This window comes from Ranitomeya imitator, chromosome 4, assembly GCF_032444005.1.
Source record: "Ranitomeya imitator isolate aRanImi1 chromosome 4, aRanImi1.pri, whole genome shotgun sequence".
Lineage (NCBI taxonomy): Eukaryota > Metazoa > Chordata > Amphibia > Anura > Dendrobatidae > Ranitomeya > Ranitomeya imitator.
Window position 1 is genome coordinate 18,480,013 of NC_091285.1, and position 19,119 is coordinate 18,499,131.

Sequence of the window (19,119 nt, forward strand, 5' to 3'; positions counted from 1 at the left end):
TGGAGGTGTGAATTGTATTCATTTAGTGAGTCATAAATCCAGGTGTTAAATTGAGTCCTAGCGTTAAAGAATTGAACATTTTTGTCAGTTCAAATTCCCAAATTTTTATTTTTCTGTTGTCCTTAAAATGACCTTTTAGTATTAAGACTTTTAAGTCTGTCAATGTCGAGTTCCAGAGAAATGTTTTCCACAGGCGTGTCCATTTCATTCCTGATTGTGTCTCGGTGTAAATTTATCCTTGTTTGTAGTTTTTGCCTGGTTTCCCCAATATAGTTACCTCCAGGGCACCTCGTACGTTGCATCATGTACACCACATTGGAGGATGTACATGAAAAGAAATTAACGACCTTATAGTCCTGATTTGTGCTTGTTTTGAGGACTATATTTTTTAGTAATATGTAGGTACACGTTTTGCATTTTTTATTGTTGCATGGGAATGTGCCCGTTACTGATGGTGATGAGAGGACACTTCTGACAAGGAAATTCCTAAAGTTAGGGGTCTGTTTGTAGGAGAGAAGTTGTAGTTCTGGGATTATGTCTTTCAATTTCTGGTCTCTGTGGAATATGGGTTGGAGATCAGCACCAATTTTTTTAGGATGCTCATGTGGGGGTTGTATTTGACCACAAGAGGCGCCCTGTTGTTGTCCTGTCTCAGTTTGTATCCATCCCCGGTAATAGACGAACAGATCCACAGAGCTACAAGGATCCCAAGAAGCAGCCTCCTGGATTACAAACTGAGAGAGGAGTGGAGCTCAGCCACAGTGATCTTGGGGTTCATATTTACGTCTCTCACCAAGGCTCTTCTCCCACAAGTAGTTAGTTTGGCTGGACGGCCAGATCTAGAAAGACTTCTGGTGGTCCCAAACTTCTTCCATTTAAGGATTATGGAGGCCACTGTGCTCTTAGGAACCTTGAGTACTGCAGAAATTCTTTTGTAACCTTGGCCAATCTGTTCCTTGCCACAATGTTGTCTCTGAGCTCCTTGGCCAGTTCCTTTGACCTCATGATTCTCATTTGGTCTGACATGCACTGTGAGCTGTGAGGTCTTATATAGACAGGTGTGCGCCTTCCCAAATCAAGTCCTATCAGTTTAATTAAACGCATCTGGAGTCCAATGAAGGAGTAGAACCATCTCAAGGAGGATCACAAGGAAATTGACAGCATGGGACTTAAATATGAGTGTCTGAGCAAAGGATCAGAATACTTATGACCATGTGATATTTCAGTTTTCTTTTTTAATAAATTTAACAAAAATTTCTACATTTCTGTTTTTTTAAAGTCAAGATGGGTTGCAGAGTTTACATTAATGAGAAAAAAATGATTTTTTTGAATTTACCAAATGGCTGCAATGAAACAGAGTGAAAAATGTAAAGGGGTCTGAATACTTTCCGTACCCACTGTATTTCTAATTTCCAATTACATGCTCAGCAGTAAATCATCCTTGAAATGAGAACTGTAAATGAACCCCAGGTGCTTTCAGCTATAATGCTGGAAATTCCCTCAAGCATGCCGTATAATCAATGTATGCAATGAGAAACAACGTAATGTAACAATGAAACACAATACTAGAAAATAAAGACACAGGAGCATATTGATTATATTGTTAATTTTTAATGAACTCCCGAAAATATCCAGTAATTACATTCTGGTGTCCCGAAAAGTGATAAAAACTGGCATAAAATTACATGTGTATGGGTCATTATCAAAACAATAATTCTTAAGTACCAGATGAAGAAAAGACTCTACATTGTAATTTCTCATTTGTCAAATATACATTGCGACTTCAACGTCAATGAGCCTCTTTCACAAAGGTTTCATTTTGAACTGGTCATACAACCTTTATAGTGACTGCAGAGCAGAATAAAATGTTTTTGTTTAGTTTTTCTTAATTTCTTCTCTCCTCATGCACAGATGATAGGAATCAAAGTATTTGGCATGTAACAAGTTAATCTTCGTTACATGCAAGTGGGCATTCTCAGAGAATCATCACTGGGGGGCGTGTACTTCTTCCCCATGTATGACGATATCCAATCATAATCAGGATGCAACATGCAGGAGAAAGAAAACACGCCCACAGCATAGCTGAAAAAAGGCTTCTCTTGTATGTGATGTAATGACAGACAGGCTGATTTCACTACATAACGATTGCAAGTTACTGAGAACAATAGATATTAGTTCGATTAGTCAAATCTCTGAGTTTTCATCTCCTGGAAGTCCATATGGGTGAGAGCAGTAAAGATGAGCTTGCAGCAATATGAGGATAGAAGGGATTGTAATGTGACACAGCTAAACTCAGCCATACTGCCCATGTGGGGGAGAGACTATCAGGAGATGAAAGTTCAAAGGTGTCTATAATCACACATCTGTTATGTCTCATTATTTGTCTCACATTGAGAAACCTGTAGTGGGGTATGTTCATCTTTCTCCTGAGTGTTGCTGCTTGGTTATGATTTGGTAACATCATATAGTGGGAAGAACTACAGGCCCCCAGGAAAACTGTCTGATAACAGTCAAAAAAAGTCAACATGGCTAGTGAAGTCTGGCACAGTGTATTTTTCAGATTTTAAGACACACTTTTATCCCCCAAATTTGGGAGGAAATGGGGGGTCCATCTTATAATCATAGAGTATGTTCCCTGGGGCGGTGGCGGTAGAGTGGGGTCACAGGATCCAAAGTCGCTGATTCATGAGGTCGGCGGCAGGAGGAGTAGGGCGATGCTGTGGGCACCAGTGAACGGAGGTCCACTCTCCAGGACATATGTCTATGGTGGGCTTTTGGGAAAATGACCACCGGAGGCAACGCATGTGCACATTGAGATCTTGAGAGACGAGATCTTGGATGAGAGGCGATTTTCCTGAAGCCCACAGCAGGGATATGTACGTGAGAGAGGACCTCCGCCGACATCTTCTGGGAGGACAGGGCCCACAGCATCGCCCCACGTCTGCCGTAGCCGACCTCCAGAATCAGCGACCATTCTGAGAGGATGTTGCCCACAGCATTGCCCCACTCCTGCCGCCGCTGACATCCTGAGGCAGCGACCCTGGATTCTGTGGTCCCTCTCCTCTGCCCCCCAGGTAAGCTACTGTTAAAATGGATTATAAAGCGCACAAGCATTTTATTTAAAAAAAAAGTTTTTTGTCCTATTTTCCATCCCAAAATTTGGGGTGCATTTTATAAGTTGGGGCGTCGTATAATACGCAAAATATGGTAGTTTTTTTCCCCCACTGACAAACGACTATTTAATGTGGCCATCCCAAATTGCATGTTACACACATTCACTCATATGGCTTACATTGTGAATCGACCCAGCAAAAAGTTCTCTATGTATGTGAAATGAGAATTTATAACAGAATCTGCAGTTGAAAGTACATAGAGGGCAGATCATCTACCCATGTGATATAGTCATAGGGATAGCAGTAATATAGGAATTATCAGCTGATGCCCTGTCTTCTTATTAATGCCTTTGGCAGAAAGATGCCGCAGTCTCTAGGTGAATTCAGATGGCTTCTTTCAGTTTCTGCTTCCCCCCAGTATCTTTATACAATCTCTCCATACACATAATGCAACATGAAGGGGCTCGGAGAAGGTGTTAGTAAAGGTGTGTAAGTGTCTGATGGGGTCACACAGCTCATAAAAGGACAACTGCCCGGCCTCATAATCCAGACATATCCTGAATCTATCACTGGAGATCTTAACATGTAACCGTATTTCTTTACTGTCATGTATCACTGAATATTGATTGTTATACATCCTCAAACTCCAGGACTTCTTATTATATCCAATGTGTGACTGACCTCCCATCCTGTCTATACTCGAATAACACATCCCCACCATCCAACCCCTTGATCTTCTGCCTTCTACATCCCAATAATGTAGTCCTGAGGTAAATCCTCTCCTGCTCATCACCTGATTATTCTGGAATCTCTCTGCTGTTTCTGGACAACTCTGAATCTCTTCTGTCCAGGTTGCAGTTTTCAGGTCGTCTGATATAAGGAGATTATTAGAAGCTGTGGTTACATCCAGTAATATGTCTGCAGGATCCTCCACATAGATCCCGCTCCTTATACCTGATATTACCTCACATAATGTGTGTAATGTGTGCGAGATCACAGACACATCCAGGTCATCTCCATCATGGGGCTGTTTATCATGTCCCCCTGTGTCCTTATCACCTCCCTCCTCCTCAGGATCACACAAGTCACCGGTGTCTGGATCCTGTAAGAGAGTCAGTGGATCCGTCATGTTACACAGCTCCTCAATGTGTCTCATCTTCCTGGACAGCTCGTCCATCTTTATTTCCAGCTGATGGATCCGAGCAGACAGTGACAGTGACTCTTCCTTTTCCTGCCTGGAGATCTCACTCAGGACCTTCTTCTCCAGGTCGTCCACCCGTCTCCTGATGTCTGTACACCGGGCAGTGACTCTCTCGGCTTCACCTGCTGCTTTGTCTTGAGCTTTTTTCCTGCGCTCCTCCAGACTCCGGACTCTTTCCTCAGTCTCCATTTTCTTTGTGGTCAATTTCTGGAGAACATTCCTTAGTTTTTTCTTTTTCTTCTCAGAGAACTCATCCAGCATCTCCACACGATGTCCCTGATGTTCTCCTGCTAAGGTGCAGGACACACAGATACAAGCCGCGTCCTCAGTACAGTAATATTCCAGGATCTTCTTATGGACAGAACATTTCCTTTTCTCCAGAGAAGTGCTGGGATCAGATAAGACGTGTTTTGCTGATTTGCTGTGAGCTCTCAGGTGTTTATCACACAGAGAAGCCTCACAGTGTAGACAGGATCTAACAGCAGGTACCGGAGAGTCCACACAGTAAGTGCAGCAGATCCCGCTTTCTGTCTGTGTTGATGGGGTAAACAGTAAGTTCTCCATTATATTACATAGAGCTAAGTTCCTCATCAGTGCCGGCCGCTGCTGAAACTCTTCTCTGCAGTCAGGACAGGAATAAACTCCAGACCCGTCCTGTGTATCCAGCACACGATCAATACAGACCCGGCAGAAGTTGTGTCCACATCTCAGCGTTACAGGATCTGTATAAGGGCTCAGACAGATGGAGCAGTCCAGCTCTTCTCTCAGATCAGCAGACGCCATGGCTGACAGGAACGGAAGAGAAAAAGGAAACTACAATTCTCTCTGCTCAAAAGGGCGGGCTTTATATTGTGTACACAGGGGAGGGCTGAGGAGCAGAAGGTCACTTACTATTAACCTGTTAGGACGCTTTCACACATCACTTTTTTGCCGTCAGTCACAATCCGTTGGATCGATGGATCCGTCACAGATTGTGAAAACTGATGCAACAAATCCACTTTTTTGCCGGATTCGACTAGCGGATCTGGCTAATTAGATCCTAAAAAAATCGGAGCATGCTCAGTTTAAAAAAACGGAATCTGTCTCCGGATTCTGTCATTTTACGGATCCGGCGCCCATAGTCTTCCATTCGAGCAAACGACGAAGGGCAACAAATCTGTCGCTGTCCGCTTTTTCAACGTACACAATTAACTTTACTTTGTCTGTAGTCTCCTGCCGCCGGACAAACAGTTTTCAATGGATCCGGCAAGCTACGGATGAAACAAGTCTATGAGAAAAAAACTGATCCGGCGGCATCAGTCGCTGGATCCGTTTTTTTCAACATTCGACGGATTGCGACTGATGGCAAAAAACTGATGTGTGAAAGGGGCCTTAATGGGCACTTGTGAAAATCACATCTTATATCTGCTGTAAATTTTAGGTCTACATTGTGGTCACATATAAGGAGTGAGGTTATTACTTACAGTTAAGATTTTTAATGTGATTATTAGGTAGAAAATAAGAGGAACACTGACATAAAAGAACATTAACACTTTAAAAAAAATCACAAGAATGAAGCTGATATACATGCCCAACTCATAAGTCATTATCTTCTTTTTAACCGCAGGGTGGTTTGCACGTTAATGACCGGGCCAATTTTTACAATTCTGAAGACTGTCACTTTATGAGGTAATAACTCTAGAATGCTTCCATGGATCTTGGTGATTCTGAGTTTGTTTTTTCGTGACATACTGTAATTCATGATACTAATACATTTTTTTCGGTAGGACTTGCATTTATTTGTGAAAAAAAAATGAAATTTGGTAAAAATTTGGAAAATTTCGCAATTTTCCAACTTTGAATTTTCATGCCCTTCATTGACAGAGATATGTCACACAAAGTAGTTAATAAATAAAATTTTCCACATGTCTACTTTACATCAGCACAATTTTGGAACCAAAAGTGTTTTTCTGTTAGGAAGTTATAAGGGTTAAAGTTGACCTGCAGTTTTTCATTTTGCCAACAAAATTTACAAAACAATTTTTTTAGGCACCACCTCACATTTGAAGTCACTTTGAGGGGTCTATATGACAAAAGATTCCCAAAATTGATACTATTTTAAAAACTGAACCCCTTAAGGTGCTCAAGACCACACTCAAGAAGTTTATGAATTTTTTGAAAATAAAAAAAATTAACAACTTTTTTTCACAAAATTTTTTTACTTCAGATCCAACTTTTGTTATTTTGTCAAGGGTAACAGAAAAAATGGACTCCAATATTTGTTGTGTAATTTCTCCTAAGCATGCCAATACCCAATATGAGGGAGAAAACCACTGTTTGGAAGCACGGAGGATCTCGGAAGGGAAGGAGCGCCATTTGACTTTTTGAATGCAAAATTTGCTGGCACAATTGCCGGATGTCATGTCGCATTTGGAGAGTCTCTGATGTGCCTAAACAGGTAAAATCCCCCACAAGTGACACTATTTTGGATACTAGACCCCGGAGGGAACTGATCTAGATGTGTGGTGAGCATATTGAATCCTCAGGTGCTTCACAGAAGTTTATAACGCTGAGTCGTGAAAATAAAAATCTAAATTTCTCACAGATGTGTTTTTAGCACAAAATATCGCATTTTCATAAGGGTGACAGGAGAAATTAAACCACACAATTTGTTATGCAATTTCTCCTGAGTATGCCGATACCTCATATGAGGGAGAAAGCCACTATTTGGGGACATGGCAGAGCTTGGAAGGGAAGGAGTGTCATTTGACTTTTTGAATGTAAAATTTCCAGGAATCATTAGCGGACACCATGTTGCGTTTGGAGAGCCCCTGATGTGCCAAAACAGTGGAAACCCCCCGTAAGTGACCCCATTTTGGAAACTAGATCCCTCAAGGAACTGATCTAGATGTGTGGTGAGCACATTAAACCCTTAGATGCTTCACAGAAGTTTATAACGCTGAGCAGTAAAAATGAAAAAAAAAATCAAATTTTCTCCACAATTATGTTTTTAGCACAAAATATTGCATTTTCTTAAGGGAAACAGGAGAAATTGCACCATATAATTTGTTGTTCAACTTCTCCTGAGTACGCCGATGCCCCATATGAGGGATAAAACCACTGGGAGCACGGCAGGGCTTGGAAGGCGCGCCATTTGACTTTTTGAATGTAACATTTCCTGGAATTCGAGTTGACTTTTGTATTGGTACTATTTTTGGTCTCATGACATTTTTGGATTGCTTTCTATTCCGATTTTTGGAAGTCAGAATGAACAAAAACCAGCAATTCAGGAATTTCTTTTTTTGGGGGGTGGGGTTATGCAGTTCTGTGTGTGATAAAATTGATAGGGAAGTTTTATTGTTTGGGTCAGTACTTTTACAGCGATACCTCATTTATATTTTTTTAATGTTTTGGCGCATTTATACAATAAAAACTATTTTATAAAAAAAATTATTATTTTTGCATTCCTTTATTATGAAAGCTATAACTTTTTTTTTTCCCGCTGTTTGGCAGCTTGTTTTTTGCGGGACAAGATGATGCTTTCAGCGGTACCATGTTTATTTATATCTATCTTTTTTATCTCGTTTTATTCCACTTTTTGTTTGGCAGTATGATGATAAAGCATTGTTTTTTGCATTGTTTTTTTATTTTATTTTTTTATTGTGTTCACTAAAGGGGTTAACTAGTGGGACAGTTTTATAGGTTGGGTCGTTGTGGCCACGACGCTACCAAATATGTGTTCATTTATTTATTTATTTTCACTCCAACATTTATTTAGAGATACAATATATTTTCTGATTTTTTTATTATTATTTTTTATATTTTTACAGTTATTTAACTTTTTTTTTTAGTTTTTTTTAGAACTTTTTTACATTTTTTTATAATTTTTTTGCAGGCTGATCGCTTCTACAGCATGGGGATACAGCCACATCCCTATGCTGCAGAAACTGTCAGCTCTGCACCAACAAACTTGCTCATCATGCACTGGGCATGATCAGCAAATTTCCTAGGTCTGGTGACCCGGATGTCATCATTACGACATTGGGTCACCATGGAAACGATTAGGACCCCCGCGCCATGCTGAGGGGTCTCCATTCGAAAGGCTGAGGGGCTGTTAGTCCTCTGACGGCTCCTGGAATGCTGCGATTGTGTTCGATCAAAGCATTTCGGGGGTTAAAGTGCCAGGAGCGGTCTGTGACCACTCCTGGCACTTAGTGTCGGGTGTCAGCTGTCAGAATCAGCTCACACCCCGTGGCGATCGCCCACACACACCCTGTGTGCGTGTGCGGGCGATCGCACAAACGTAATAATCCATCCCTTGTCAAATAGGCCCAGGGTACATGCCCGATGTCAGGAAGGGGTTAAAAACATTTATAAAAATCTGTTGCGATTAATATATTGCTAGCAGAGATGTGTAACAAAAATCACCAGGCTCGTGGTTCATAGGAAAATCAGGCGGTCAATCTAATAAACAGCGAACAAACTTGGCTTTACCGACAACAGATTGTGAATTTAAGAACCCAATTAGCATTTTGTTCCCGATTCATTATTGCGTTTGCGCCTATTTTTTTTGTATTTCTTTTACCTGTTTTTCATTTCCAGTTACTGAGCCTGGATTGCGGTGACCTCATCACTTGCATTTTCCCACGGTCCAAATCTTACCGCAGTTCAGGCCGGCTGGGAAAACAGCATCAGTGACGCCACCGCTAGTCACTCGGGCTGCGCTCGCAGCATCTCATTCACCAGTGGATTTCAGCCAGGATGGTCGCATCTTGGCACCATCCAGGTTGAAAACTATTTATCCCCCAGACATTGATTATGGCTTGGGACAGAATGACGGACAGGTATGGTATATTGTTGCTTTATTATTTTATTTTTATTACAGGAGATCGAGGGTTTCGCTGGAATTAGGCGTAATAATAAAAATGGAAAATTGTTTAGTGTTATTTCAAATAAAATACTTTATTCTGGCTGTGTCTTTACTTAACATATAGCTATAGGCTTAGTAATGGATAGGTGTCTTATAGACGCCTCTCCATTACTAGGCTGTGGGCTTGATGTCACCAGACAATAGAAAGGTGACATCAACCCCACAACTATTACCCCACTTGCCACCGCTACAGGGCAAGTGGGAAGAGCCAGGCAAAGTGCCAGAATTGGCGCATCTAATAGATGTGTCTTTTCTGGGCAGCTGTGGGCTGGTGTTTTTAGACTCAGGGGCTATATCAATGGCCCTAACCAGCCTGAGAATACCAGCCCCCAGCTGTGAGCTTTAGCAAGGCTGGTTGTCAAAACTGAGGGGGGACCTCATGCCAGTTTTTTAAATTATTTATTTAAATAATTTTAAAAAACAGCGTGGGGACCCCTCTATTCTTGATAACCAACCTTGCTGAAGCTGGCAGCTGAGGGTTGCAGCCCCCATCTCTGAGTTTTGCCTGGTTGGTTAAAGAAAATAGGGGGAACCCACGTTTGGTTTTTCATTGCAGCAGGTTTCAGATGATGGGAGTAATAGTCCCAAAAGCCCCCACATGCTGTCATCATTCTGACTTTAATATCTCTCATCATTCTCTTCTGCTCGCACCAATTCTCGGTCAGAGCAAGGGAGAATGAGGAGAGCTGTCTTCAGCACTTGGCGCCTTGGAACAGCACTTACTGTAGCGCTTCTTCCTCGGCGGCCAAGTACTGGTACTGATGCGGCACACGTGTGCCGCAAGTATCACATTCACAAGACATGGACACACGGACACGGATATCTCCTGTAACGGTTTTTCCGGTACCGGAAATATCAGGAAGTGTGAAACCAGCCTTAGAAAGAGTCACAACTGCAACCACAAATTATGGTGTCTATAGCATACAGAACACTTTTGAATAAAGCCCCTAACTAAAAAGCTGCAGGGTCTAGTAAGATGCAGCAATCGCTTTAAAACACCCTTTATCGGTAGGATTTATATGCTCCATAGTGATGCATCATCCATGAGGTGAGAACTGTACATTATTACTATTATTGCATCATTTATTCCATGGCGCTTTACATGTGAGGAGGGGTGTACATAACATAAAACAATTACAATAATCTTAAGCAATACAGGTCACGCTGGTACAGGAGGGGAGAGGACCCTGCCCGCGAAGGCTCACAATCTACAAGGGATGGCTGAGGATACAGCAGGTGAGGATAGAGCTGATCATGCAGTGATATAGTGGAACGAGGGTTACTACAGGCTTGCAGGAAGAGGTAGGTCTTCAGGTTCCTTTTGAAGGTTTCCATGGTAGAAGAGAGTCTGATATGTTGGGGTAGACATCAAGCCCACAGGTTAGTATTGGAGAGGTGTCTATAAGACACCTCTCCATTACTAACCCCATAGTGATATTGTATAAAACACAGACACCCAGAGTAAAGCCTAATCCCCGACACCCTCGTCTCCTACAAACAATCAAAAAATAATAAACCGACATATAATACTATCCTTTTTGACATAGTCCATTTTATACTGAGTGTCCCATGGCGATCTCACATGTAGAACAATCATATCGAGAGATGTGACTGTTCTACCCGGCCTCTGGCGATACACTGACAGGAGTTACCACTGCTTGAGAACCGGAGCTGATCAGCTGATAATCTCTGGTGAACTCTCATGGCAGCGCAGTGATACACTGCGGGAGCGATTACCTCCTGTTAGTGTTTTGCCAGAGGCCGCGTAGAGCAGTCACATCTCTCGATGTGACTGTTCTACAAGTGAGATCACCACGGGACACTTAGTATTAAATGGACTACGGCGGAGAGGGAGTATATGTTGGTTTATTACTTTGTTAGCAGGAGACACGGATGTTTGGGATTAGGCATTCGGTGAGTATGTATTTTGTATGTGAATATCTATGTAATTATGTAAAGGTGTTTATTTCTCCCATCATCGGCTCATGCGGTCTCTGTTGTGACAAAAGATGTAGCCGGGTGGGAGTAGTAGTCCCATCAGACGACGTCTAAGTACAATCACTATGGGCTGTTCGTCGCATGGGTACACACAGACAGACACACATATTCTCCGCTCACACATATTATCTGGCCACACACTCTTCTTCCTTCTGACATCATTTCCGTTGACAATTCGCAGTGTTTTTGGCAGCAAATAAGCAGTATATACACAGCAAAGACGCAAACCTTTTTACATCTGTGTTTTTTTGCTGCAGATTTGACTGACTCAATTGAAGTCAATGAGTCAAAAACGCTGCAGAAACAAAAAGAATTCACATGCTGCAGAAAATAAAATGCTGCAAATACGAACGGAAATTTACTGATCATGTACACAAAACTTCAGGATTGTCATTGAATTATCTTGCATAAGTATTCCATTGCTTTTTTGGACCATCTACACGCATAAAAAAAGCCACGATAACGCATTAAAAATGCATCGTCTGCAAATAGCCTTTAATTAACAAACCATTTTTTTAGAGACCACATTACATTTGAAATGACTTTGAGGGGCCTATATGACAGAAAGTACAGAAACGTGACACCATTCTAAAAACTGCACCCCTCAAGGTGCTCAAAACCACATTCAAGACGTTTATTAACCCTTCAGTTACTTCACATGATTTGAAGCAATGAGGAAGGTAAAAATGAACATTTTTTTTTTTTTTCACAAAAAAAATACTTTAGGCCCAAACTTTTATATTTTCACAAGAGTAAGGCTATGTTCACACGCTGCGGATCCGCAGCTGCGAGTCCGCAGCAGTTTCCCATGCGTTTACAGTACAATGTAAAACTATGGGAAACGCAATCCGCAGTGCACATGCTGCGGAAAAAAACGCGCAGAAATGCAGCGGCTTACATTCCGCAGCATGTCACTTCTTTGTGCAGAATCCGCAGCGGTTTTACACCTGCTCCATAATAGAAAACCGCAGATGTAAAACCGCAGTGGAATCCGCACAAAAACCGGGGTAAATCCGCGATAAATCCGCAGAAAAAATGCAGTGTTTTTGCCCTGCGGATTTATCAAATCCGCTGCGTAAAAATCCGCAGTGGACCATTCTACGTGTGCACATACCCTAATATGAGAAAATTGACCCCAAAATTTGTTGTGCAATTTCTCCTTTGCACTCCGATACCCCATTTGTGGGGGAAGTCTATTGTTTGGGCATACGGTAGGGCTTGGAAGGGAAGGGGCACCATTTGACTTTTTAAATGTAAAATTTGCTGGAATACTTAGCAAACGCCATATCGTGTTTGTAGAGCCCCTGATGTGCCTAAACAATGGAAACCCTCCAAAAAAGCGATTGCATTTTGGAAACTACACCCCTCAAGGATTTTATTCAGGGGTATAGTGAGCATGTTGAACCCACAGGTACGACACAGAATTTGATAACATTAGGTTGTCATACTGCATATATCCTCATTAGTGTTGAGCCCAAGTGCTCAGTACTCCAGTTTGCATCGGGCGCACCGGTATGCACCGAATATCTTAAGTGCTAAAGTGACATACTTGAGACCCCACCCTGCATGTTTCACGGCTGTTAGACACCCCATGATGCACCGAGTGCCTGTACTTGGTTTCAACCATCACTCTGAACTGACAGAGTCCTTTTAAAAACACTAGCAGCAAAGGTGGATTACAATGAGGGCAATCTAGTCAATCGTCTGGAGCTCGGAGGGGCCCAAGGCCAGGTTACCCCCATTATAATGTTTTGAGCACCATTATCGGCAGCACACGTCTCTGGGCAGGAAGCTTTCCTGAAGTTCCGCTGCAACAAATACAGAACAATAGTGCAGCTCCAGGAAAGCTCCCGTCGCCTCTCCTGTGACATGGCGGGGTGAGGACGTCATCGCAGGAGCATGTACAAGCTGGCCACAAGAAGTGGTGCCCCGAGAACCGAAGCAGAGCACTGGAGGAACAGGTGTGAGGTGAGTATTTAAATATGTGCATGGGTGCTGGAATTTTCTCAACCCTCACAATAACTTCCAGAAAACTTAATTTTTACGTCAGGAAAATCTACTCAGTGTATATTTAGCCTTGATTCAAAACATGTTTCAAATGTAGTTTGGGATCGGGTTATTACTAGGAATAATGGCTATTACACATAACTAAATTTTCCACAAGGACATATGCTAATTGGCATCTGTCCCCAACCTTCCAATATCATCTCTAAGGCTAGGTTCACATTGCGTTAGTGGCAGTCCGCTAACGGAATCCGTTACATAGCGCCACTAACACCACGTAACGGATCCGTTAGCGCACCTATTGACCGCAATGTATCTAACGCATCGCTAAGGCTAGGTTCACATTTCGTTAGTGCAATCCGTTTAGCGCATACGCTAATGGAATGCGCTAACGCAATGTACAAAAAGGGATTGTGTTTAGCAATCCCGCTAGCGCAGATGCCCGATCTGCGCTAGCGAGAACGGATCCAAAAATGCTGCAAGCAGCGTTCGAGGTCCATCAGAAAATAACGGGACATCGCTAACGCATGCCAAAAATGGCATACGTTAATGATGTGTTAGTTACATTGCGGTCAATGGGTGATCTAACGGATCCGTTACATTGCGTTAGTGGCGCTATGTAACGGATTCCGTTAGCGGACTGCCACTAACGCAATGTGAACCTAGCCTAACGTATGCCATTTTTGGCATGCGTTAGCGATGTCCCGTTATTTTCTGATGGACATCGAAAGCTGCTTGCAGCGTTTTTGGGTCCGTTCTCGCTAGCACAGATCGGGCATCTGCGCTAGCGGGATCGCTAAACGCAATCCCTTTTTGTACACTGCGTTAGCGCATTCCGTTAGCGTATGCGCTAAACGGATTGCACTAACGCAATGTGAACCTAGCCTAATATAGAGCTGCACTAAAAGTAATCACCAAATGCCTACACTACAGATAATCCACCCATGTGATATAGTCATAGGGCCAGCAGTCATATAGGGATCATCAGCCGTAATCCTGACTTTTCATTAGTCCCATTAGCAAAATAATCCAGCAGTCTCTTGTGGAATTCTTAGATCATGACGGTTTCTTCCAGGTTTCTTCCCCTAATATCTTTATAGAACCATTAGATACATATAATGCAGCATGGAGGGGCTCGGAGAAGGTGACAGTGAAGGTGTGTAAGTGTCTGATGGGGTCACACAGCTCATAAAAGGACAACTGCCCGGCCTCATAATCCAGACATATCCTGACTCGATCACTGGAGATCTTTTCAGGTAACCACATTTGTTTACTGTCATGTACCACTGAATACTGATTATTACATCTACTCAAAATCCAGGATTTAATATTAAATCCAATAAGTGACTGACGCCCCCTCCTGTCTATACTGGGATAACACATCCCCACCATCGACCACCCGTATCTCCTGCTCTCCACATCCCAGTAATGTCGTCCTGAGGTAAATCCTCTCCTGCTCATCACCTGATTATTATTGTGGAATCTCTCTGCAGTTTCTGGACGTTTCTGTTTCTCTTCTGTCCCAGTTGCAATTTTCAGGTCGGCTGATATAAGGAGATTATTAGCAGCTGTGGTTACATCCCATAATATGTCTGCAGGATCCTCCATATAGATCCCCCTCCTTATACCTGATATTACGTCACATAATGTGTGTAATGTGTGTGAGATCACAGCCACATCCAGGTCATCTCCATCATGGAGCTGTTTATCATGTCCTCCTGTGTCCTCATCACCTCCCTCCTCCTCAGGATCACACAAGTCACCGGTGTCTGGATCCTGTAAGACAGTCAGTGGATCCGTCATGTTACACAGCTCCTCAATGTGTCTCATCTTCCTGGACAGCTCGTCCTTCTTTATTTCCAGCTGATGGATCCGAGCAGACAGTGACAGTGACTCTTCCTTTTCCTGCCTGGAGATCTCACTCAGGACCATCTTCTCCAGGTTGTCCACCCGTCTCCTGATGTCTGTACACAGGGCAGTGACTCTCTTGGCTTCTCCAGCTGCTTGTTCTTGAGCTTTTCTCCTGCGCTCCTTCAGACTCTGGACTTTATCCTCAGTGCCCTCGGTCTTTGCGATTATTTTCAGGAGGACATCTCTCAGTTTCTTCTTCTTCTTCTTAGAGGCTTCATCTATCAGTTCCACCTGATGTCCTCGATGTTCTCTGGCGAAACTGCAGGACACACAGATACAAGCAGCGTCCTCAGTGCAGTAATATTCCAGGATCTTCTTATGGACAGAACATTTCCTTTTCTCCAGAGAAGTGCTGGGATCAGATAAGACGTGTTCTGGTGATTTGCTGTGAACTCTCAGGTGTTTATCACACAGAGAAGCCTCACAGTGTAGACAGGATCTAACAGCAGGTACCGGAGAGTCCACACAGTAAGTGCAGCAGATCCCACTTTCTGTCTGTGCTTGTTGAATAAACAGGAATTTCTCCATTAGCTTACACAAAGCAAAGTTCCTGATCAGTGCCGGCCGCTGCTGAAACTCTTCTCTGCATTCAGGACAGGAATAAACTCCAGACTCGTCCTGTGTATCCAGCGCCTGATCTATACACATCCGGCAGAAGTTGTGTCCACATCTCAGCATTACAGGATCTGTATAAGTGCTCAGACAGATGGAGCAGTCCAGCTCTTCTCTCAGATCAGCAGACGCCATGGCTGACAGGAAGGAAGAGAGAAGCGAAACTACACTTCCCTCCCGCTCTAAAGGGCGGACTTTATATTGTGTACACAGGGGAGGGCTGAGGAGCAGTTCAGCTACTATTAACCTGTTAATCTTTTATCTGCTGTAAATTTCGTGTCTACATTGTGGTCTCATATAAGGAGTCAATTTATTGAAAACGAACATGGACAATATCGATAATATGTGTAATATGAATGACTGAACTTACAATTTGATCCTCAAACACTGGATAGCACTAAAGGTCATCAAAGGTCTACATCAGATGTGGGGAATCTTTGGCCTGAGGTTCCCACCCCTGGTCTACATCAAAGAGATAGACCATGTCCTGTGGGGGTCATAAAACCTGTTAAGCAGCAAAGAAATTTGCATCCTGTGGTGACTTTGTTCTTGTTTCCAACCAGGAATTTGAACCTGTCCTCAGGCCTTTTCGACACAAAGACCTTTTGGCTATATAAAATGATGCCATCTGTGCTGCTCAGTTTATTATGATACATACATGCTAGCCACCTTAGGGAGAGACCCAAGTTGGGCTAAATGTAGCGGGACGAAAGAGACCGAAAAGCCCTCTACTTAAAGGAAATACATAGTGGATGCTTTCCTGAAACGGAAAGTACTTGCAAGCAGCATAATACAAAGAATACCAGGTTTACCCAGAATCCTTTGCAGTAGGCGGAGCTATGCAAATCATCTCTTTCCACCCCTGTCTAATCCACAGCGCTTGGAACCGCCAAGCGTGCAATGCTGCGGATTAGTTTCTAAATTTACACAGCCAACCAATTCCTACCTGTGGACACGTGTTTTGGGCTTTAGGCCCTCGTCAGCACAGGGCTGGAATTGGTTGGCTGTATGGAGTGGGGCTCGGTGAGCAAGCGATACATACATGCTAGCCACCTTAGGGAGAGACCCAAGTTGGGCTAAATGTTGCGGGACGAAAGAGACCGAAAAGCCCTCTACTTAAAGGAAATACATAGTGGATGCTTTCCTGAAACGGAAAGTACTTGCAAGCAGCATAATACAAAGAATACCAGGTTTACCCAGAATCCTTTGCAGTAGGCGGAGCTATGCAAATCATCTCTTTCCACCCCTGTCTAATCCACAGCGCTTGGAACCGCCAAGCGTGCAATGCTGCGGATTAGTTTCTAAATTTACACAGCCAACCAATTCCTACCTGTGGACACGTGTTTCGGGCTTTAGGCCCTCGTCAGCACAGGGCTGGAATTGGTTGGCTGTATGGAGTGGGGCTCGGTGAGCAAGCGATACATACATGCTACATGCTAGTACATATGCTAGTACATGCTAGTCTATTATGATAGACTTTCAGCCATACATGGACAATATGTAGTGCTAATAAGCCTGGTTCTATCATTTGTTATACTTTGCTGCCATCTACTGGCCGTTTGCTATATCACTGTAATATTTGTTATGGAATTTTCCCACAACACCTTTCTGTCTTTAGCTCCTCCTATCTTTTTCCTTCTCTTCCTGTTTTGTACTCCATGCCATCTTGGATCCCACATGTGCTGCAGAGCTGGAGAAGGATTCTCTTGTTACCTCTAACCTGAAGCTTCTATTATCTCTATCTGGTGATTCTGTAACAGCTCTAACCTACAGTCCTCACTCTCACCAAGGTACTGTAAATAAACCTGTTGAATGTATCACTGCATCATCCTTCCGGATCACCACGCGCGGCTGATAGAGACTGGTGGCACAGTTAGTGAGTAACGCTACCTGCCATTGTTTATATAGCGATTTGTGATCACATCCCTCAGACACATCTCATCCACATATATCGGTGGCAGAATAGTAACAAGAGACCTAAGTCTACAGTGTCTGTGTGCATATGCATTGTCTGCTAGCAAGTCTTAACCGTCCGCCATCTTATCTAAAACATGTCCACAAAGGGCACCATGGACCCATCTGCAAGTGAAGCACATCAGGTTCCCGACACCATAGATACTGCAGGAGCAGAGTCCACACTTACTGCAGAGCAGGACGTACGACCCAAATGTGTAACCAAGCCGACACAAAAGGCCAGAGAGAACTTTGAGACTACTAGAGACGAGTTCCATGATAACCTAGAACATTTATGGGGCAGAGTTGATCACTATTTAGCAGCTCTTCCACGCTATCACAGTGACGCTGCAGGTTTAACCGCCACATTGAAGAGTTTATCTGCCGCCTATGATCGCTACCAGAGACTGTCTGCAAAGTTCATCACATTCCTGAGTAACTGTGACATGGAAGATGCCCATGCAGAAGTAACTGAAAGGGAAACTCTTCTCCAAGAAAAGACCTCATTAGTACGAGATGCCCAGGATAAAGCAGAACTCCGCATCGCTCACCTCCAAGAGGTTAGGTCACATCGCACAACATCGACCAAAATCACAGCTCGGTCTTCCAGATCATCTCACTCCAGGAAGTCAACATTGTCCGACAAGCTACTGGAGATCCGTGCAGCTGCAGAGGAAGCTAGAGTAAAAAGCTCCTTTGCTAAAAGGGAGGCTGAAGTGGAAGTGGAAGCTCAAAGAAACAAAGTGGAAGCTCAAAGAAATGAGATGGAAGCTCAAAGGAAATTAAAAATACTCCAAGCAGAAAGGGAAGAAGCAACAGCCCTTGCTAAACTGAAGGTCCTTGAACAAGCACTGGGACAAGATGATAATCCGGACTGTCTTATTCCAGAAGAAATGGAAGACGCAGCTGATCGAACTTCAGACTACGTGCTAAGACATGTAACATCTGCACCAGCACCACCTCCAGTTTCTAACACGGATGCGCCCGCAAGTCAAGAAATGTCGCCACCTACTGCCGACAAGGTAACTTCCAGCACTAACTCACAATTTAGGCCACAGCCAGCAGAACCTATAGAGACTAAACCACAGTTTAACCCTTATGCCGCATCATTTCGTCCTGATTTGTCGCAGTCATATAAGCCAGAGAACTTACATTCCCTACGGATACCACAAGTTCATCCTGCAACAATGACCGGGAGATCGGATATGTTTGACTTCGCCAGATACATGATTCGCCGGGAGTTAATAAACATTAGTCTCTCAAAGTTTGATGATCGTGCTGAGAATTATAGAGCCTGGAAATCCACCTTTCAAGCAGTGATCCAGGACCTTAATCTCACCGGCAAGGAACAACTGGATTTGCTTGTTAACTGGTTAGGCCCTGAATCAGCAGAGCGCATAAAGACAATAAGGGCAGTT

General features: G+C 43.2%; 2 protein-coding genes across 2 annotated transcripts; both read right to left on the minus strand.

Moving 5' to 3' along the window:
* Positions 1-1,591: 1,591 nt before the first annotated feature.
* On the minus strand, positions 1,592-5,111 carry LOC138675175 (E3 ubiquitin/ISG15 ligase TRIM25-like). Its single transcript, XM_069763197.1, has one exon. It carries the CDS (start codon positions 5,095-5,097, stop codon positions 3,511-3,513), a length of 1,587 nt encoding a protein of 528 aa, XP_069619298.1. The 5' UTR covers positions 5,098-5,111; the 3' UTR covers positions 1,592-3,510.
* Positions 5,112-11,695: 6,584 nt separating this feature from the next.
* On the minus strand, positions 11,696-17,558 carry LOC138675174 (E3 ubiquitin/ISG15 ligase TRIM25-like). The gene has a single exon (XM_069763196.1). It carries the CDS (start codon positions 15,881-15,883, stop codon positions 14,282-14,284), a length of 1,602 nt encoding a protein of 533 aa, XP_069619297.1. The 5' UTR covers positions 15,884-17,558; the 3' UTR covers positions 11,696-14,281.
* Positions 17,559-19,119: the final 1,561 nt, after the last annotated feature.

Excerpts from the sequence above, each read along its gene's own strand:
- LOC138675174 (XM_069763196.1), bottom strand. The coding sequence starts at position 15,883 with ATGGCGTCTGCTGATCTGAGAGAAGAGCTGGACTGCTCCATCTGTCTG.
- LOC138675175 (XM_069763197.1), bottom strand. The coding sequence starts at position 5,097 with ATGGCGTCTGCTGATCTGAGAGAAGAGCTGGACTGCTCCATCTGTCTG.